The sequence below is a fragment of the Ictidomys tridecemlineatus genome, chromosome X (genome assembly GCF_052094955.1).
Source record: "Ictidomys tridecemlineatus isolate mIctTri1 chromosome X, mIctTri1.hap1, whole genome shotgun sequence".
Taxonomy (NCBI): domain Eukaryota; kingdom Metazoa; phylum Chordata; class Mammalia; order Rodentia; family Sciuridae; genus Ictidomys; species Ictidomys tridecemlineatus.
Window position 1 is genome coordinate 113509717 of NC_135493.1, and position 23572 is coordinate 113533288.

Consider the following 23572-nt stretch of genomic DNA (forward strand, 5'->3'; position numbering starts at 1 on the left):
ACACCTAGCTTTGGGTTGACACTCTGCTACCAGACTTGGGCACTTGACTTGCTGCTAAAGCTAAGTGGCCAAGCTGCAAGTGGAAGAAAAACTCGGTGAAGATCCTGGGTTTGCATTTTCGTCTCAGTTAATCACATACAAACTTGTCAACAATAAATTGCAGCTAGGGTTAAGCTGGATTACTCCCAAGGTCTCATCCATCTCCAAGAGTTAGCACTTTTACACAACACACCTGCTTGTTCGCATACTGGCTGAACTCATCACCAGTTATCACTGAGGGTTTAGTGAAGGCAGGGCTACTCTGACAAAGTTATGTGCAGATAAATACATAACTCCACTGAATGAGAACTAGGTGACATGGTAGAAGAAAGTACATTAGGTAAGAACAAACAAAATCTGACCCACTTTCATAGGGTTACCAGTGAGGCAAGTTACCATATCTAAAAATCAAAAGATTCACTAAAGTAAAAGGTAACTATTTTTTAAGAAGAAAGATCATAAGAGCAAAAGAAATCTCAAAGATAAATAAGTGATGAAAAGAACCTAAAGATGAGCAGAAACTCTATTGTAACTCTATTTTTAAAGAACTGTGGGCTTGGAAAAGAAATCCAGGAATAGCTATAACCTACTTTGTGAAATCACAAACCTGACATTTTTGTATAGCCAAAGAGGCCCCCAACACAGGCCTTTAAACAGATATATTGAAAAAGAAAAGTCAAACCATCCTTGTTTGAAACCACAGGGGCACCATGTTTGATTCTGCTTGTCCTGATTGAAGAAGGGACATTAGCAGCAGGGCAATTAACGTGGTCAGGAACGTTGGAAGGCTGGTGCTACTGTTTCATGTACCAAAAAAGATGAGGACCCTTCAATCTTCAGAGATGAAGATCTGGTAAAAGGACAGTGGAAACTCATGAAATCACAAAAGGCACAAAATGGTCACCAGGTCTTAGAAGAATCCTGGGATTTGAAAGTGATCCATTTTGGACATGAAAAGGAAATGTGGTGAAACCATTACTAGCCAGGAAACTCAAGCCCAGTTAATCAAATTCTTTGCTTAATCAAGGGTTGGGAAATTTATTTCAAGACCTCTCTTTCAGATAGAGGCTCTTGAATTTAACGACTCAAGATTATGAACTCTTGCTTTGTAACATGATACAAAGTATAGATTTTTCTAGTGTTTGGGTAAAAATAAGAATGAAATAAATTGGAGGAAAGAAAAGATGATCAATTAAACATGTTCTAATAATTAAGAAGAATAAATATGTCCACCCAAGAGAAAAATATTTATAAAATACATAAGCAAGACATAAAACACAAGCAATTTTATTTGATATAAAATTAGAGATACAACCAAAATTCCACATTAAATATGGACTGCTGCACAGCTCCCCAGAGTCAGCCCCCTTACCATGTACCAAGGCCCAGTGACAAGTAGGGAAGATCATTCCTCATCCCATCATTTGTACATTCCAGGAAAGATAGAAAAGTCCCAAGAATCAAAAGGAATATCCAAACATGAGTCAAAGATAAATTCTAGAGGGCTGGGACTGTGGCTCAGTGGAAGAGTGCTCACCTAGCATGCAGAGGCACTGAGTTCGATCCTTAGCACCACATAAAAATTAAAAAATAAAAATAAAAATAAAGATATTGTATCCACCTAAAAAACTAAAAAATTAATTCTAGACCACAGGTTCTCCTAAAATAAAGATTTAGCAGACGATATTTTTAATTCTTGCTGGTCCAAAGCCACCTAGTTTAGGGCTGGGATGTAGCTCAGTGACAAGGCGTCTGCCTTACATTCGCAAGGCTCTGGGTTCGATCCCCAGTTCCAAAAAAGACAAAAAAACCCAAACAAACAAACAAACAAAGCCACCTAATCTAAATCAGTGCTCTTAAATCATTTAATAAATTTGGGGCACAAGGCTTTTATACATGCCAATGGGTGAGAATGATGAACCAACAGTGACAGAATATTATCATGTGAACATCACATCTCATCACATAAGACTGGAATTACAGGAAAAGTAGGGTAATTAGGCTAAATTTATAATTATACATAGTCTGAAAAGTACCTTTTACCTAAATAGTATCTATTATCTTTATAGTCTGTGGTCATTTTTTGATCTTCTCAGAAAATCCAAATAATGAGCAAATAATTTGATGAAGACTTATGGTTGGTTTGGTATTCACCAGAATGTTTCTCTGTGGAAACTTAATTGACAAATTTATAATACCATCATTTAAGTACTGCTAAGAATTCACTGACACTTCCAATTTATGATGACATGTCAAGAGGCAGAAGTCATTGAAATAAGAAAAACCTAACTAACGAAGTGTTCTCAGATTAAAATTTGCCCTCAAACATCCTCCTCCCACACCGTCTCCTCCTTTTTGGGGGGAGTGCTCAGGATTGAACCCAGAGCCTCAAGCATGCTAAGCACAGGCTCTATCACTGAGCTCCAATCCCAGTCCACATTCCTTCCTTTTAATAAGAGTTTCTGTTCTCACCCCAAGGTATCAAAGTCTTTCAAGGGAGAATTACAGAAAAAGACACTGAGAAAAAAATGATCTGATGAGTTATACTAGCTAACAGCTAGAGAATAAAAACCTGAAAAAGATGATGACAGAAAGACAGCAATACAAAAAATAAAGAGAAAACTGACAAAGCTTTTTAAATATTTTTTTGAATATTCTTTTAATGACCCTCTTTTTATTGTGGAAGTCATTCATTAGCCTAGTCTACAATTTTACAGTATAGTTGCTATTATAACTTCAATTATATTAAGTATAAAATACTTATATTCATTCATAATTTTAGTTACAATTTTTCAACTGAGAGTTCCAATATAACATTTTATTTACTATGAATTTTCCCCCATTTTAAATAGTAATTGATATCCTGGGATAATAGGGACCTCTTGAACTAAATAGTGGTCTACCTTAACATTGTAGCCCTGAAAATGTTTTCCACAAATTTGTGACAACATATGGATTTAAGAATATTTAAAGATATTATCAGAATCTTTAAAATCTACCAGAAGGTAATATCTGCTCTCACAAAATATCCCTTGATATCAATTTGAGAATACTTCATTAGATTGAATGTCAGTCAGACCAATTACAGATCCTGCTTCAGTTTAATGTTGTTTTTATGGAATTATACCATCATCTTTACAAAGATTTTTAAACATTAACTTAGAATAATCACCATTGCAATATCAAAAGGATATTTTCAGAGTAACTAATAAAAAAGATGAATAAGAGCTACATGACAATATTATTATGACACCATACCTTTTATTATAACAGGCTTAACTGAAATTTAAGATAATAAACTGATTCAGATTAAATGGTTTACACAGTAGTTGGACAGCCTCACCTGTATGAAACTATTTATGTTCATTCCACACTCCAAAAGGGTTGTTCACCATACATGTACTCTTTCATTCCATTAAGTAAGACATTACTCTGACAGGAGGAAAAAGATAAAAGACACAGACAACAGTAGTAGATGTCCCAGGGAGAACTGGAAACAGTAGGAAAGTGGGCCTATAACAGGATGGAACTAAAAAGTTTATTAATAATTGGATACGTCTTCAAATTCTATCAAAGAAATGCTTCGGAAGTATCTCTCTAAAAGTACATGTAGGTGTACATTAACAAACTGGGATAGGTGATAAGGCTCCATGCCAGTGAGGGGTGATTAATAATGGTCTAGCAGAGATGAGGGCACAGCAAATTAATGACTTGTGGACTCAGAGAAATAAGGACAGATCAAAATTTTTCCGTGTCTAGACTATACTCATACCTTTGGATGCCACAGCTAGACACAATCTCTCTTACATCAAAATGAATCATGTCTCAGGCATTGTTTTTCATTCTGTTTTACGATTATTTATTTACAGGTCTTAATTTTACCAATAGGTTATAAGCTTCACATGTGTTATCTTTATTGCCCTTACAGTACCTGGCTCAGTGTGTTATGAATTACTGCAGATACACCACTGAAGGTATCATAACAGGTAAAAATATATAATATGACGGAGAGGGGAAGAATAGAAATTCAGTGGATTAGACAAAGGGGAATGAAGGGAAGGGAGAGGGGATGGGAATAGAGAAAAGACAGTGGAATGAATCTGACATGTTTCCTATGTACATATATGAATACACCACAGTGAATCTCACCATTGTGTATATCCACAAGACTGGGATCTTAATTAGAATAAGATACACTCCACATTTATATAAATATGTCATGTATAACTCAACAGAACAAAAACATATATCATAATTATAGCAAATCACTGGTATGCCACAGGATAGAGATTGTAAAAAAAAATATGGTATTTAGTTTAAAAAAAAAAGCAATGGTATAAATGGCCTAGATTGCACTCCTTTTTAAAAACCCAATGACAATTATTATTTTTGGTGATATCTGATGCTTGCCGATGTGCCCTGTAAGATGAATGCACAGCCAGAAGCCTCTACACGCATACGAAAGTTGTGCTTTCATCTACTGATGCAACCACTCTTTTTAGGAGATCATCGTTTGTCTCTGGGCCACCTGTCGTTAGTCCAAAGTCACTGCTCAAAGAGCTCATTTCCAATGGTCTCACGGTGGGTTGACCCAGGGCTACTGCTTCCTTTAGACCACAGCACACCCTTTGAAGCATGCCCTCTGCACCCCCACCCCCTGCACCTGTCCCAGCCCAGAAAAAGCTAAAAGCATTTTTCCACTGCCTTCCTTTAAGGCTGCCCTCACAATGGCTGCTAAAGTTCCCAGCTGATATGCATGTGCTCCACATAACCAGAACATCAGAGTTCGATTACATCAAACAGTACTGAATCTATCCTGGAACATTTTTGTTAGCAAGCCCTTTCAGTTGTCTCATGTTTGCCGAGTCTCTGAGGGTGAGGGTGAGGGTAAGGAAAAGCTATTCATAAATGTAGAAGTTGGTATCTTACAGAGCTTAGTAAATGGGATCTGATGAGGGCAGGCTGTGATGGCAATCTTCATACTTCTGATTAGATACAAAGGTTGATGCTATGCTGGTTCCTCTTACCCCTAGGTCATTGTTTTTCAAATGACAAGCTGTGGCTTATTAGTAGTAGAATCAATTTATCTGATGCTACAATAGATAGGCATTTATGTGAGTTTATATGAACAGGAGAGAACAGAAAATGGAGTACCTTACATTAGTACAACAAAGTAGTTTGTGATACTTTTGTTTTAGTTACATCTAGTACAGTATGTGGGGTTAGGATACAAATGTATTTCTACTGGAGTTCTCTGTCTAAAAAAATGTGAAGAAACACTCCCTACAACTCCTTAAAGGCCATGTAGATTTTCATGATCAGCTGGCTATCTTTGGCCAACAGTAGAGATTAAAAACCAGATGAATTACTAAATGCTATATTTTAAACTTTCTTTCCTAGCATAGAGTAATTTCAATATTCTATTTGAAATGGTCTAGATGTGTGATGAAGACCTTCAAAGTATGCTATTTCTTCTCAAAAAGCTTTTATTCTTCAAATGAGTGATTCTAAATATAAAATCACCCCTTGATATTGTCTCTCATTATTCTTGTATTTCTAACTCTGACTAGGAGCTGGAGAGCACAGTAACCAGTACAGAAACCTTTCACAAAACACTAGCTATTTGTGTGACTCGGAGAAGAATTTACTTTAAATCAGCCTTTTCATTTTAATTATATTTGAAAACAGTGTAGATGACTTCTATACAGTCTTTGAAGCAAGATTTCCAATGTTGATTGTACTGTAAAACACAAGATAAATGTTCTACTATCAGGATACATGAAAAGATTCATATGAAAGGAACTAAATTTTTCAACCCAAAGCATGATAATAAATAAGCTATATTCACTTTCTGAGATGATGTCTTTAAAATCTTTGGAAAAGATAGGGTCCAACCAGCTAAACCCCATCTTTCCACAATTCCTTTACAAAATCTTAATAAAGAAGGAAAAAAAAATACATATATACCTTCACTGTCCTTGAATTTCTTGATTGCCACAATTTCATGTGTTTCCTGCAAAGGAAAAAGGCAGAAGGAAAGTTATTCTTCAATGGTTTTCCAAGTGGGGAACCAATTACCTGGGGGTATATTCTGGGACAGAGTAGCAAGAACCCAGAAAGAAAGAAACCAGATCCTCCTCCTTCACAGCCCTCCATTTCTTGGTTCCAAAACTCTCTTTCTTACCACACTGTAGACACGGTCAAGGAAGATGAAGGAGAAGGGGAAGAGGAAAAGGCACAAACAGTTGAGATGGCAATGGAATATGCATGAATCATAAACTAGAAGTGTTGATGTCTTCAGGCTACTCAAAAGTGGCAGGATATAAAAGGAATAAAAATAGTATAAAGGAGACATCAAAAATATTCATATAACCCTTGCTACATTTTGGCATATTTTCTTCAATTAAATTTTTCTCAAATTGGAATAGTAATGTAGTACATCTTGTTGTATGTTGCCTTTATTTCACTTGATACTGTATAAGCAACATTTTGACCTGTCATTATTTTTAAAACCACCATTTTTAATGGATGATTATTTAACCAGTCTATCAATGAATAACTTCAATACCTGCATCTTTATTTCCATAAGGTACATTCTGTAGCAAGACAACTGGTTCAATTATATATATCAATAATGTTAAAGGGTCCTGGGCTGGGATTGTAGCCCAGTGGTAGAACACTTGCCTAGCAGGCATGAGACACTGGGTTCGATTCTCAGCACAGCATATAAATAAGCTAAAATAAAGATCCATTGACAACTAATATATAAATAATGTTAAAGGGTCCTAATACATATTTGCCAAACTGACACTGAAAACTGTATCATTTCACAGTTCCCTTCAGCAGTGTATGAGAATATCCAGGCTACAACCAATGCCAAATGACATATAATTATTTAAAGAATCTCTGGAATTTATTGAGATTAGAGAAGTTTTTTTTTTTTTTTTATCACCTGGTTAGTGCACTGAGGTCTACTAGGGTAAATTTTTTTTCCTAGCTGATTCAAGGATGAAAAATTGTTACCAAAATTTCCCCAGGTTGACGTGATTATCAAACTATTTAGGGTTTTTGTTGTTGCTGAATATATCTTGTTATTATATAATCAAATTTATTAATAGAGGCCTTTGTAACTAGGTTCACTACTCTTATTCCCAAACTCCTTATTTAACTTAAGTGTGGCTGATATTTATCCATATTTATGCGCCTTGGTATTTTAATAATTTAATGTCTTTCCTTAAATCTGTATCTATTTGTAATTTATTTTAATACGACATAATGAGGGAATCTAGATTTAATATCATTTCTAAATATAGAATCAATTGTCCCAATCCCCTTCAGTATGGATTTTTAGTTCTTTCTTATATTTTATATTCTCACATATTCTAGATTTGCTTTCAGAGCTTTCTTAGTCATCTCCAGTTTAGTCCTGTGTAGCCTACTATTCTTATGCCAGAACCAGTTGATATTATTGGAACCTTAAACTCCTGAATTAACCTGAAGTTACAAATCCTGATCTTACGTTGCTTTGTTAAATGAATTTATTTTTGAGATTAGGTATTGGCTGTCAAATCTAATTTAAAATTACACACACGAGAGTGATTAAGTTCATCTATATTTATTTACATATTGAATTGGCTTCACTGTTTACCAACAGCCTTTTTCTCCTACAGTTTTCACAAATTTTTGTGAAATATTCATTATTGAGTGAAATATTTGCATTAATTTTTTACTCAGCCAGAGTGGATTGCTGAATGGCTTTCTGAGGAAGTATCGTATTTTCCTGAACATCCTCACACATGCATGGCAAGTTCGCAGAAGGAAGGGGAAGTCTTACATTCTTTAAGAGTCCCTGTAAACTTGTGTGTACTGCAAAGCCCTGGAAGGAACCATTCACATCGCTGACAGGGAAAAATCTATATATGCTTATTAAAGCAACTTAAAGGCTAATAGGAGTGGAGTGACTTGCAACAAAATCCATATAATATATACTTTTCCAAGAGGAAGAAAATTAACGGTTTGAAAAGAAGGACTGCCATTTTCAAACAAAGAAATTATAGTAATAGCACATGAGGCTCTAAATGGGGAACAATGTCCTGATGGTCTCCAGTATTTAGTGCTATAGAAAAGTTGTCTGTGGCCAATTTGGCTTTTGTTCTAATGTAGATAACTTATTTTTATTCTCTGCCTTATTACTTTTAGAACTTCTCATTTTCCTTGAAATAAAAATTTGAAATTATCGGAATATATCTAGAGGGGAATGTTTGTATTTTTTGAACTAATATTATCTCAAGATCAATGAAATTAGAATAGTTTTCTTCTAACGAACTTAAATGTTTCTGCTCCGATTTTTCTATTATTTTTCACTATAAACCTCAGGGTTGCTTAATCACTGAGCCACATCCCTAGCCTTTTTCACATTTTATTTTTGAGACAAGGTCTCACTAAGTTGCTGAGGCTGGCTTTGAACTCGTGCTGTTCCTGCCTCAGCCTCCCAAGCCGCTGAGATGACAGGCATACACCACTACGCCAGGGTAAACTTCAGAACTTTTAGGTGGATCTTTTGTAATTGTTCGATATGCTTTGTTCATGACTACATCATTTGTGCCTAGAACAGCAGGCACAGAGTAGTTATGTTGTTCAATATTTAATGAATGAACAGTTAATGAGTGAATTACTCAAAATGCTGCACCAATTTTGTTCTTTATTGGCTCCATTTTAGGTTTCTTGATCTTCTTTCCTTATCTCAGCAGCCAACTTCTGCAATTTTTGCCTCGTTTCAGTTTGTTCCATCTGTAGAGGTCATATCTTCATGGTGCTCTTTCAGGAAACTAAGCAGATGTCTCAACCTCATCTGCTTCTTACAAAGAAAAAAAAAAAAAACAAAAACATCTTCAGATCTAGGTGCTGCCACTACAGGGCAATGTCTTCTTTGCCATGTCTCTTCACAGGGCCTCCCCTCCATTTTTTTTGGCCTCATCATTACTAAGGATGAAAAAAAGAGCCACCAGGATTGGTAGATATCTGGCAGCAAAAAGAGAACTTGGATTCTTCAGCCATCTGAATTTCAAATACAGATTGATGTAGCCTGAGCCTGATTTCAAAACCTGGACTCCTAGCAAAGATTCTTATTGAGTTTGGCTAGTCTGAGGCTGGACTGCCTGGGCACCGTCCTATGAATAAAAAGTTGGAGGAGCACATGCCACTTGCTGTTTCCTGTGTGGGATCTAGAGAGCACATTTCCTAGCACAGCCTGCTCCCACACTTCTCTGTGGATGCTACATGCCTCTTCTACTCCTTCTCTACTTCTTGTTTTACTGTATCTGGGGGCATTTTAGTCTCTGAAATGATCTGGAAATATAGATGCTAATGTGGCATAGTGAGGCACTGAGAATTCCAGCTCCTTGCTGTCTAGCCTCTATGGGCATGGATCCAAGTCTTTTCCTACTCCCTTTGGATATTTTGACCAACTTGGGTTCACAAAGGTGAATAAATAGCATGACATTCAAGACTATGCTTGTTAAACCATTCCTGCTAATGAAATCAATTCTCTTTACCAATAATCTTTGATGGATTTTTGTTTTATTTACAGAACTGTTATGAGCTCCTGTTTTTCTTTTTAAATATCTTCATGGATATTTAATAGAAAGGCAGGAGGTGATCACATGCCAAGCTTTATTACTTGTTCCACCACCACCCAGAGATGACATACACAACATAGGTGTGGACAAACAAGAAAAATATATGACAAAACACCATGAAGAGGGGCTGAAGCTGTAGCTCAGTGGTAAAGTGCTTGCCTCGCATGTGTGAAGCACTGGTTTCGATCCTCAGCACCACGTAAAAATAAAGATACTGTGTGTTCATCTACAACTAAATAAATATTTTTAAAAAACATGAAGAACTTGTGTTTTAAATTCAATTTATTCATGAAAGCATGCCATTGCCCCCACAACGTCTGCAATAGAATGTCACCAGCTGTAGTTAACAAGATAGGCATAATTTGCTATTTGTTTCAGTACCTTGCTCTGTATAAATAATGAGGTAGTTAAAAGCTGGTATTTTAAGAAACAAATTAAGAATGTGATAAAATATATCAGTAATCCATTAATGATAATCCCATGCTTCATCCTTAATTCTGTATCAAAAATGGAATTTGCAATACAAAAAGAAAGACTAAGTAAATTTTAGATAAAGGATCCTAAATTATACTAACTTCATGAGAGAAAAAACTATATTAAGGCATTTAACAGTTCCCAGAATAAATTTTTTCAGCAGAAAGAAAAATAAAAACAGAAAGAAAATGAAAAATTATATTAGTAGTTACTAACACAGAAATATCTGGAGGACCTATAGTTAGTTTTTCCGGTATCAAGATCTCCACCTCAGGGCTGGGGATGCAGCTTAGTGGTAAAGCACTTGCCTAGCATGCACAAGGCCCTGGGTTCCATCCCCAGCACTGCAAAACAAAAACAAAACCCTACCCCATAAAAAACAAGCCTTGACCACCAACTAACCAATGAACCAACCAATCATATTGAACAGAGACCTGGTAACTACTCTTGTTGTTGACTACCTAAAGTTTCTGAGTCACTGTTTTATTCTCAGTATTAATTTTCCCTTACTTAAGATTTTGGCAAAGGAACTAATTGGTATTAGCAGTCATAAAATTTACTAACTTATTTTAGAATGCAGTTATGTAAGAATGCTCTGGAAGAGTGAATTCTTTAAACTGATCATACACTGTGTAAAGAAGCAGCAGGAGTCATTGTATTAAATGTTTTGCTCTCTAGGTTAGAAATCCAACATGCATCATGAAAGAGGACGGACAAAAATATTGATTCTATTTTATTCTACTATTCATGGATTAAACCATTTCAAAGGTTATACTCTACAATTCATTCTTTAATTACTCTCTGAGGAAGCCCTTCCTTGGGAGAAATGCTTATTTCTTCATCTGAACAGCAAGGAATACAACCTCACAAGTACTTTAAATATGTTTATATGTGAATATCCTAACAGTCTAACTGCTTTCCCATGCTCCTTCAGCAGGAGCAAAACCATACATACATAGATACCATTACTTTGTAGACTGATATGGCATACAAGAAAGTAAGCTCTATTTTCAATTATTTTTAACGACTTTTGTGCCAGGCCCCATGCTAAGGGCTTCCCCTGGATTATATTATTCAATTCTCAAATCATCACTCTGAGAAAGATTTTATGCATGTTTTAGAGATGAGGATACAGAGTTCAGTGAAGTGTCAAAATTGTCCTAAGATCACACAGCTGATACATAGGAGAGCTGACATTTGAAACTCAGTTAACATTGATCTGGGATGCCATTTCTCAACCATGACCATGCATGTAATACTGCCTTCACAAACCATACATGTAAATTATGTTGTGGAAAAGGATAGATTCTAAAACATGCATGCATACAAACATCCTCACAAAAATACACCTTCCAAGGAAGGATCAGTATTTCTCTTCCACATCTCTCTGAAAAAAATATATATAAACACACACACACACACACACACACACACACACACACACTAGCACCAATAAAAATTTCCAAATAGTTTTTTTTATTGTTGCTACTGGGGATTGAATTCAGGGGCACTCAACCACTGAGCCACATTCCCAGCCCTATTTTTATTTTATTTAGACACCAGGTCTCACTGACTTGCTTAGGGCTTCGCTAAGTTGCTGGGGCTGGCTTTGAATTCGTGATCCTCCTGTCTCAGCCTCCCAAATTGCTGGGATTATAGGTGTGTATCACTGCACCCAGCATCCAAATAATTTTCTAACAATACCTGTTATCATGTACTTACAATTCCATGTAAGTATTTCACTATTTCCATATTTATTATTTTATAGAAACCTAAATTGTGAAAGAGACATCGTTTTTAAACTGAGTAAAAAACATAAAATGAGAGTAACTCAGACTCAGGTTACATTCTATATAGCAGGGAGAATACAATAGAGCTAATGTATTTGCCAAGTATCACAGAAATTTAAAATATCATCCATAATATGCTAGATTTCTTCAAGAAATCCTGTAGCAATTGTGACTTTCTTTTGGTGGGGGGGTGCTGCGGGTTAAACCCAGGGGCACTCTAACACTGAGTCACATCCCCAGCACTTTTTATTTTTTATTCTGGGACAGGAATTATCCAGTTTCTGAGGCTGGCTCTGAACCCGTGATACTCATGCCATAGTCTCCAGAGTCACTGGGATTACAGGTGTGTACCACCACACCTGTCCGTGCCTTGTATTTTTTATTACTTGAAAATTACCATAGTTTGTCAATACTAAAATTTAAGTATTTCAGACCAAATAAGAAAAGAAACAATTTAGTATGGCCATGAAGGGGAGCATCTCAAGCTGTTCAGCTAACAAATGTCTACTGGGCTTATGCTTTAGGTACGGTTTTCTGTTGCATCCTGTGTTTGACATGAATAAGGAAATGAAGCTGTCTCAGGTACACAGAAGCTTACAACCTAGTGTGTAATAATGCATGACAGGAATTTAAAAATGCAAGACAAAAGTTGAAAAGTACAGTAAAATGTTGTATAATATGCCATGGGAGTTCAAAAAAGACTAATCTTGCAAATATATAAAAAAACTGTACACTTCTTTCAGATTTAGCAGCTGAACAGATCTTGGTTTATTTGCTTCTGATCTCTCTCTTGCCTTTTGAAAATGTAAAATGTCATAAATGCCATTCCCATTCCCATTCCTTCTCCCAGAGGTAACTTCTATCCTGAAGTTGGAATTTATCATTCCTATCACACATTTTTGTTTCTACAAATGAATTCAACCAAAAATGACTTCACTATTGTTTTGTACATTAAAAATCATGTAACTTTCATATTACTGTATATCTTTTTGCAACAGCTTCTGTTTTAAAATATTTTTAGTTCCTGATGGATTTTTATTTTATTCATTTATTTATATGCAGTGCTGAGAATCAAACCCAACACCTGACATATGTGAGGCAAGTGCTGTACCACTGAGCCCCAGCCCCAGCCCCTTGCAACAACTTCTTCTTAACATAACAATGTGCATCTGAAATTGAAACCTTCATCTAGTTCAGTGGTTCTCAACTAGGGCAATATGACCTACCTCTAAGACGTCTGGGGCCACTTTTTGTTGTCAAATAGGAGAAGGGACCTACTGGCATCTAGTGAGAACAGGATCTGCTATACATCCTACAGTGCACAGGACAGTTCCCACAACCCAGAATTATCCAGCATCAAATGTTAGTAATGAGGCTATTCATTTTAACTAGTCATTTAAAAATAGTTCATTCATTAAACTATTTTTTCATTTTAACTATGTTGTAATATCCCCTCCAGATATTCCCCTTTTGAGACTGGTTACTTGTTAAGGACTTGTCCACCAACTGATGGGGCTGAAATTACGTGATTTCTGGCAAAACTTTGCTGAAAATATTAATATATTGTAAAAATAAACCTTAAACAAAAGAGATGTTTAAAAGACCGGTTCTTCAAGAATTATTAAAACTATTAATCCTGATGCTAAAATGTTCACATTCATCTCGTTTTTCATAAAATAATGACTACTTTTACAATAACTCTGTGACATGGTCCATTAAAATATTATAATGAAATATATCTTCAAAGATGTATGAAAACATATTATTTACTTTTTTTGTTAAAAATTCATTTGGCCAGGGGCTGGGGGTTGTGGCTCAGTGGTAGAGCACTCGCCTAGCACGTGCAAGATGCTGGGTTCAATCCTTAGCACCAAATAAAATAAATAAAATAAAATAAAGGTATTGTGTCCAATTACAACTTAAAAAAAAAAAAAAAGACTTAAATTCATTTGGCCAAAAACAAATTAAGCCAAGTCCTGGTAAATCGACATCAGTAGCTCAAACAATTGTCACTAAGGTTTATATTATGGGGCTGAGGTTGTGGCTCAGCGGTAGAGTACTCGCCTAGCATATGCGAGGCGCTGGGTTCGATACTCAGCACCACATAACAATAAATAAAATAAAGATTAAAAAAAGGTTTACATTATGGAGATATCACAGGACACACTAGTATACACTCTAGACAGTTTACAATTTGAATTTATTTGTATACTAAGAGTATTTTATGAAAAAATTTATATTTAAAAAAGGAAAGACCAATGTATTTACTTCATGCTGAGTAAGCCTCTAAAAGGAGGCTAGTCTAATGAAAATATTAATACTCTATCAAGAACGTGAGGTAGCACACAGACAAAAAAGGCAAGTGTGAGAAATGGGATCTTGTCATAGACTTCCTACAGAAAAGGTCTGACTTCAAGTTAAGTCAATGATAAAATTCCTATATAACAAACTCTACTTCCTCATTTATTTCCATTAAATATAAAATTGCTTCTACTCTAAGATGGATCTGCCCTGTTTGAATCTTCCATTAAGATGTAAAGTGTGAAATATTCAGCCAGAATGCCTATTCTCACATCTTCCCCCACTAAACCTGGGCCTGACTTCTGTCCCATCTCTCAGTGAATACTAGCCAAAGATTTAGAATCGCTCTTTACTTGTCTCTTGCCTGTTCCTCCAAACCCATCCAGTCTATCACCATGTGGCAGTAAGTTTTTATTTTCTAAATCTGTTTTCCAATTTACCTGAATGCTCCCATCCCAGGTCAAGCCCTTGGTACTCTCACCTGGAGTACTGCCTCGCCTCCTTACCCTTCTGTGTTTGCCCCCAGCAACCAGGCTTTTATTTGAAATTGGATATCTGATTTCATGTCCCACCATTCCTCCTTAAACTCTCCCCAAACTCCACTGACCTAACAACTATAAGCAGCCTCTCCAGGTAGCCTGTAAGGCCCATCAGGGTTCCAACCACTGGACATCCCTCTAGCCCTCTCTCCCCAGATATCCCTTGCTTGCGGAGCGCCCTAGTCATTCTTGCCATTTTCTCTACCACGACAGGGTCTGTTCCCTTTGCCCTTGCCCCACTCAACATTCAATGATCCCTCAAATCCCGACTCAGTCTGCACTTACTGCAACCATGAGGAGGTCTGAAGCCCATCTGCTCTCTCAGCACAAGCCTCCTCCTTATAACCTGCATCAAAGTTCCACCTTTACAGATGTATATGACCAAGGTCTGACTCTACCACTAGACTGCAAGTTGGTGAGAGAGGAAAATAACTGTATGACTGGGCCAAAAAGTTGCTCAGCAAGAAAGATGAAGAGCTGGTCCTTGCAAATGTCTGACTATACTGCGTCACCAATTCAAAGCACAGATCCTGCTGACCCAGCTCATCTTTCTTGTTGAGCCTCATTTACTAATTCCACCACAGCTTAACGGAGAAACACTTTTTTTCTACTATAATAAAATTCATTACTTTCCTTGGTACACAAGGAAAAACAAGCCACTGAAGAATGCAAGCCACAAATGCACTTCTGTTTTGCTTTTGTTTTTAAAGGACAGTATATTCCCCAGGAAACACATTAGGATAGATCTATTCTTCTGTGCTTTAGAAAGTTTCAAAAAACAAAGACAACACAGGAGACATAATATAAGACCCAGAAGTCCCTCAGTAGGTAGGAATTGAAATCAGTTCTTAAAAGTTCAGAAAGTATGATACTGTCTTGATTCAAACCTTCTTTTGCTACTTGGCTACTCTGGTCTCCTGCAGATCTTAAAAATGCACTGCAAAATTCCTATTACTTTGTCAAAAACTTCTTTCACACCAGTACCATAAAATGGTTGTGTTTACTATGTTGCCAATATGTATCAAGTTATAGCAGAGGTTTACTAAATTTAAAAATGAGTATTCAGTGATTTATTTATACACCTGAAACAATAAAATGACTCTCTTTCACTGTTATCTTTATTCCATTCTGTAACAAAACTAGTAAGATTTCTTCTAGCCTGACAAAAAGTAAAATGAAAACAAAGCCATTACATAACTATGAATATGTCGATTTGCACTGTCTGAGACATTCCCAGTGGGAGAACGGTCATGAGATTGGTAACTGGTTAATATTTATGTTGCTAACAGTGCTGTAAAGTATCCTGGTCCCCAAATACTCAGACCACTGGACTTCCCACAGTACTTACAATGAAGCCTTGAATTATTTTTATTTACACATTAAAAGTGAAACTATCTAGTAAGGCTGAGACATGGGACCACCTACATACTTGAAATATAAGAATAAAAACACATAAAAGTCTTAGACCATTTCATTGATAAATGCAAACCCACATACCAAGTCAATCTTTTAAAGTATTTCTAATATGGCTCAGTATAACTGTTATCAGTGGATTAATACCAACCTGAAGGGACACTGGCTGATAATGTCAAAGGATGAGCTAAGTGGACTAGTTCACACAAAACTATACACTGAAAATGAGTACATCTTGTTATATATAATTAGGTATACCTTTTTCTGTTCTTTTTTTTTTGTGTGTGTGTGGGCTGGCATTGAACCTAGGGCTTTACACATGCTAAGCAAGTGCTCTACCATTGAGCTTTATTTTCCAGCCCTAGTGGGGTGGATATACATTTTTCATGTATATTATATCCAATTAGGTTAATTTAAGATGAATCACTTATAAATAATTCACCTCACAGATATAGATTAATATGCTTGCTACCCTTATGTTCATATTATACACTAGGTAGTTAATAAGATGTTCAAAAACTAAAATGTATTTATTAAGATGAAAAAAATGAGACACCTAAACAACAATTATTGCCAATCCCTCTGGTAGATCAAAGAGTGACTTTTTTTTTTTCAATTTTATTTTTTAGAAGTAGTTAGACACAATACCTTTATTTTGTTTATTTTTATGTGGTGCTGAGGATTGAACTCAAGGCCCTACACGTGCTAGACAAGCGCTCTACCACTGAGCCACAATCCCAGCCCCCAGTGACTCTTTTTAATAAAAAGGGATATATAAACTGGGCATAGTGGTGTATGACCATAATTCCCAGCTACTTGAGAGGTTGGGGCAGGAAGACTTTGAGATGGAGGTCAGCCTGGGCAACATGATGAGACCCCATCAAAAGAAAGAGAGCAAGAGAAAGGAAGGAAGGAAAGGGAGAGACAGGTAGATTTTCAATACACTCTAGCTCCATATTATCATACAAAATGTGAGATATATTTGATTTTCACATAATCCACACTTTCATGCATTGTGTGTAAATGCTCTGAAACTACCTTGTATACACCAAATTCAGACCATGATATGACAGCAAATGAATGAAAATTTCAAAGACTATGTAGTGATGATGCCTGTCAGACTGCATTTAGTTTGGTGATATTAACCATCACACCTATACAGCAGATATTATACAACTGAGTTACTATTTCATTTTGCCCTTATTTTATAACAATGAAGAAAGAGATGACAAAATCAAAGTCCTACTTCTAGTGATCAAGTAATTGAGACCAAGATAGCATTAATTAGGTATGCCAAATACAGGCAATCTACAACCTCAATCAGACAATCATTGAACTTAAGCTATATTCAATTGTGAGCAAAGAATACAAAATTTAAATTTAAATGCAGAAAATATATCCTCAAAGATTATCCTGTTGTAACAGAACAATAATTTACAGCATGCTAAACCTAAGGTGTACCAAGAAGGTGGGGCTTTTCAATTTTCTGTAACCAATTTAACTTTGCTTTTTAAGTATCCATTTGACTTCAACTTACATTCTATAGCAGCTAAGTCCTTCTGGTTTATCATCTCTTTCTGATAAATGCTCAGTTTTTCACACTTTCTTCCTGCATCAAGATGGCAGCTGGGTGTATGGATATGGGTGGGGCAACAGAACTTCACAGAAGGCAGGGAGGGGCTCTCAGATCTCCAAGACGAGGTTCCTTCTATTTCAGATACAGCCCTGCTGCTGCTGCTGCTGCTGCTTACCACGGGAGCTATAGAGACTCTGGTGTCTCTTGACTCAATGCCTAGGAATCTGGCCCAGTTGTTTAGGCTCCCTCTCAATTTTATTGGTGCTGAAGATATCCAGACTCTATAGTCTCATTTATACCTGACACATGCCCCTCTACACAGCTTCCCCACTGACTAGTACACTGGCTCTCAACTCAGCTACTGGGGGTGTACAGTACCTTTGGGATCCTTAGAAGCCACTCACAAGCTAAAGAGGCCAAGGAGTCTTCTCTCAATCTAATCACACCCTGCTTCATTTCCTTCTGCTGTCACTATTGCAGATGTAATAAGGCAACTCTACAGGTGGTTTCTTCCCCAAGTTCCAAGAGGGGAATGGGGCATCAGCTTCTTTTGCTTTTGGCTTTACCCTCAACATGCCCAACCCCACCAACCAAGAATTTCAGTTTTTTTTGAGATGGTTGTGTCCTCTTGCCTGCTCTAACACTGCCGCTTCTGCTTACATTGCTTTGATACCTGAAAGGGCTGTCTTTTGTTTCTTCTTTAATTCTCAGCAATTTCCCCTATAAAGTGGCATTCATGCTATACTCTCCTGGGGCCATGACAGAAGAAAATGTAAGGAGAGAGAAACCAACTTATTGATCAAAAATATATTAACCAAGTATTCAAAAAATATTATCCTTATTAAATATATAGATTCAAGTACAGTGATAGAAGAAAAAAAAAAAAAAGCCTTAAGCCTTTTCCCATGGTGACAACCTCCCCATAAGAACACGCCTCTTGCAAAGAATATCTTCATCCCTGTCCAAAAGAGAAGAAACCCAAGAAGCAGCACCTGGTGTTATTCCTATTTCATAGATGTAAAATGCCTAGGGTGCTCCTAAATCACCACCATTTTTAGCCATGCACAAACAATAGTTTGGTGTGTTGGCTGCTCCACTGTCCTCTGCCAGCCTGCAGGAGCTTTAGAAAAGCAAGGCTTATAAAAGGATGCTCCTTCAGGAGGAAGCAACACTAAAAGCAACCTGAATAAAGACGAGTGGGAAAACATCCCAATTAACATATTTTGGATAAAGAAAAGAAAGGCTTAAAATTATGGTCAGAGTGAAAAAATACATAATCCAAATGAAGACAAGAATCTATGGTTCTACTGAACTAGTGATATCAGATAACAGCTCTCTAAAGTATCTTTTTTACCAAAGGGGGGGCCTAACTTCCTCATGATCAATTTTTCCAGTAAGTTATGTAGATATCACTGAAGTCAGCATACTTGCAGATACTTGTGGGGAAACAATATACAGACAGCTAACGATAGTACAGCTAGTATAGAGCAAGTTATTCGCTGCTTCCTAGGAAACCCTAACAGAAACCAGGCCACGACTATGCATGTGCTCATACCTTCTGCTAAAGATAGAGACAATGGAGTTAAACGGTTATAAATTAGTTCCTAAGAATGTCTGTTTTGCTGTTTTTCATTAACATGCTGATAGATCATGCATACATGTATATAAAATCTATTAAGTCTGGGTTTTGACAAATACCATGCTACACTAATTTTACATTTTCCTATAAAATAAGACAATGTGAATGCTGAAATCTGGCAAACATAGTCAATACGACAAGTTTTAATTTTTTTTCCAATTCATAAGAAATACAGCTGGTTTTACAATAGAAGCATGTTTAATGAAATTCTGAAGTTCAAAAGAAATGAATTATGTTCTATAATAATATCTTCAGGCTATCTGAGCACAAGGTCCTCAAGTGCACAATCACTATGACGTTCACAAGACAAGAAAGACTGTGAGGTATAGCAAGGGAAACTCAAGAAACTCCCTATCCAAACACTGCAGTGAATTTCCTTCAGGGATGCCACCAACACATGTTCTGACAGATATGTTCACACATAAGCCAACAAAGAAACAGAAAAAGTTCCAAGTCAATGCTTTTTACCATAGCTATATCCACACGGGAAACTGAAAAAAAAAAAACACTCAAATAAATAATAAGGATTTTTCTGTTCTTAAAAACTTATTTTCAAAATAGCTAGCTAATTTAGTGAAAATCCCTTATATCTTATATGCATTGTGGGAAAAATTAGAAAATGCCAGACTTGGTTTCTCTTACTATAGGAAGAAAAAGAATACCACATGTAAATCAGCAGACTATAATACTTTTGAAAAGAATTTGGTCAGATTTGTTTTTATGTCCAAATACCTAGCATTTTGTTGTACATATGTATAAATGATGTATATAAATTGTCTGCTGAATTGAACAGGTCTGGAAGAGGAACTATTTACCACATTCACATAAAGAAGCTTGATGACCTATACATGCCACCTTGAGCACTAAAGCAAAAAAGAGCAGACAAAATTCCCCAAAATGGCAATAGCCTTGAAACAACAGCGACATGTAAGTCTCAAGCAGTTCAATGTTTTAAGAGAATTAGCCAAAGGACACTATAAACTTAAACATTTTTGTGCCTGGTTATTTAATGTCAAGAATATCAGGGTTGGGGATATAGCTCAGTTGATAGAGTGCTTGCCTTGCATGAACAAAGCCCTGGGAACAATCCCTAGCACCACAAAACATGAAATACAATAAAAAAGAATATCACTGAAAAATAAGGAACTCAGCTCAATAGAAATATAAGTAAGTAAACCAGTAAAAAAATGGGCAATAGACCTAAATAAACATTTCTCAAAAGAAGACAAACAAATGGCCAACAGGTATATAAAAAATGCTCAGTGTCACTTTTTATGAGGGAAATACGAATCAAAACAACAATGAGATATCAGTTCACTCTAGTAAGAATGGCTATTATCAAAATGACAAAAGACACCACTGGTGAGGATGTGAAGAAAAGGGAACCCTTGCACACTGTTGGTAGGAATGAAAATTAGTACAGCCATTATGGAAAAAAATATGGAGATTCCTCAAAAAATTAAAAATAGAACCACCATAGGATCTAGCAATCCCACTAGAGGTATATAGTATGTCAAAGAGTCATCTGCACCCCCATATTTGCTATAGCATTATTCACGATAGGAAATATGTAACCAAACTAAGTAAGTGTCCATTGACAGATGAATGGGTAAACAAAATGTGGTACAAAGACACAAAGGAATACTGTTCAGTCATAAAAGAAAAAAATCCTGTCATCTAAGACATCATGGAACTAGAGAACACTATATTAAGTGAAATAAGCCAGGCACAGAAAGTACCACATAATCTTGCTAATGTGTGGACTAAAATGGTTGATCTCATAGGGGAAAAAAAAGAATACCACTGAAGCACAGTATTAAAATTCTCTTTGAATAGTACTATCTAAAGGCCTTAGTGAGGTCATCATCTTGCACATAGTAGATATTTAAAATACAGGGCTGGGGATGTGGCTCAAGCGGTAGCGCGCTTGCCTGGCATGCGCGGGGCGCTGGGTTCGATCCACAGCACTACATAAAAATAAAATAAAAGATGTTGTGTCTACCGAAAACTAAAAAATAAAAATATTAAAAAATTCTCTCGCCCCCTAAAATAAATAAATAAAAAGTAAAATACACATTACTGTCAACCACAAGAATTCAGGAAAAGAATGATGTATGACACATCATGCAACCTGATGGCTTTCCAAAGCTTTCAAGAGGAAGTTCTAATTCCATGCTTTACCTCCTAACTTTTTAAGGAAAAAGTCCCTTGCTCCTGTCACACCTAATTATTTGCAATTTCTCAGCTGAGTCTTCACCTGCACTTGCTTCTATCTGCTCACACACTGCCTTAAGCATTCATTCATTTCACATTTCCCAAGCTCCTACTATGTGATAGACACTGTGCCAAGCACTGGATATGCATAGGGAGTAGGATCAATAGGGTCTTTGTTCTCATGGAAGTTACATTCTGGAAGGACAAGACATATTAATAAGTAAGCAAGTAAAAGAACAAGACAACTGCTTATACCGGAAAACAAAACGGGCAATCAATAGTGTCTATTTGGGTAGCAAAAGACTCAAAGAAGTGACATTTTAGCTCTCCTATTTCTACTTCATTACTAATTCACCTTCAAACCCCTCCTTTGGAAAGCACTTATTTTGTGCACTCCTCTTTTGTGATCTATCCCTAGTACCCTATCCACACCTCCAGCAAGCACTTTCTACAGCTTCCCTGGAATCTAGCCTGGCCAGACAGTAATGAAGATCTATAAGAGTAGGTGCCTCATTTAACTCTATGCCCCCAAGACCTAGCAGAAAAGTCCCCAAAAGGATGGAATGGATGAATTGAACAGTTTGGCCATTCTAAGTACCTCTTACACTGATCAAGAAGGAATGAAACAAGGGGGATAATGAGCAAAGAAATGAGATATGAAAATCTTATTGTAACTAAAAACATGGCAGATGGACTGAACTATTAGTTTGCTGAAAGGAACACCTACGTTTTGAAATAAATATCTTATTTCTTTACATTTCTATTCTCTGACAACCTGTGAACTTAAGGACAGAGAGCACATCCAATCACTGCTGTGACAAGCTTTTTCCTTCTAAATAGTGGACTCTCCATAATTGTTGACCATGTCCTTCTCAGTTCTTTCTCCCGAACACCCATCAAGATTCACTACAGCAAGTGCTTTAACAAATGTCTGCTTAATGAATTGAAGTTTTAAAACTCACTCCTATGTTTTCTCTTGAGCTAGAACTAACAAAAATATTTTGTGTAAAATGTATTCAAATGGTGTAGCTGATAAATCAGTGTGAATTTAGGGGGGAAAAAATCTGCTCCTGATAAATCACGCAGTGGCTAAGTGCTTTAACTTTTTTAATAGTCAATGATATGAAAAAAATGCAAATTAATGGATGACTCTAAGAGAAATTATGCTTAATTCACTAACAAAACACAGCAGAAAATTTATATTCAACACTCTGTGTTTACATGGAATAGAAACAAAACTGTAAGATTATAGTACCAAGTACATAGAATATGTATGTAAATGGAACTTGACTCCACTTTTCAGATGAATGAAAAATTCAAGCATTTTCACTGAAAAAGCAAGTAAAGGGCAGCATGAATCCTTTCTGAACAGAGGAACTTGGCTCCTCTATAATTGCTTTACAATAAGTCCCTAAAGAATTTAAATCTACTGGCATGCATAAATGACATAATGACTTGTGAATCATGTCCTTCTAGTTATTCTACTAGCTGTATTTAAGCAAAGGGGAAGCTAAAAAGATAGAAATTAACACAAATGTATGAAGAAAGATGCTATAATAGATGTGCATAACCAGAAATAAACTGTTATGTTTTATATTGAGCTCTAAACAATTGAACAGAAATGTAGAGATTTCTAATAAAATCATTACATCCTACTTAAAGGAACAAATCAAAAAAAATTTTATTAGAGAACTGTATTCCATACAGTTGAGAATGTAAGCTATTTTTCATACTCTTGTGGCCAGCCAAGGCTATCTACATGGTTTTCTAAGAAACAAAACAAACAAAAAAAAATTGTTTCTAGTTAGAAACATTGTTACTTTTGCTTAATACCTTTTAGAAGTCAGAAACACTTCTTGCAGATACATGATCACTCTTGATCTCAAAAAATCATATAGCAAGGTGAAACTCAAAAGGTTGCCTCACCTCCAAAGAAAGGGTAAAAACTT

General features: G+C 36.2%; 1 protein-coding gene and 1 pseudogene across 2 annotated transcripts in view; one reads left to right on the forward strand and one right to left on the reverse strand.

Moving 5' to 3' along the window:
• The window catches only part of Cdkl5 (cyclin dependent kinase like 5), a 170350-nt gene that overhangs the window by 56697 nt on the left and 90081 nt on the right, over window positions 1–23572 (reverse strand). For both annotated transcript variants that reach the window (XM_005341136.4, XM_021720732.3), the window contains exon 4: window positions 6007–6052. In XM_005341136.4, the coding sequence (XP_005341193.1) occupies window positions 6007–6052 (46 nt within the window). The remainder of the gene's footprint in view (window positions 1–6006; window positions 6053–23572) is intronic.
• On the forward strand, window positions 15074–18945 carry LOC101976602 (small ribosomal subunit protein eS27 pseudogene; annotated as a pseudogene).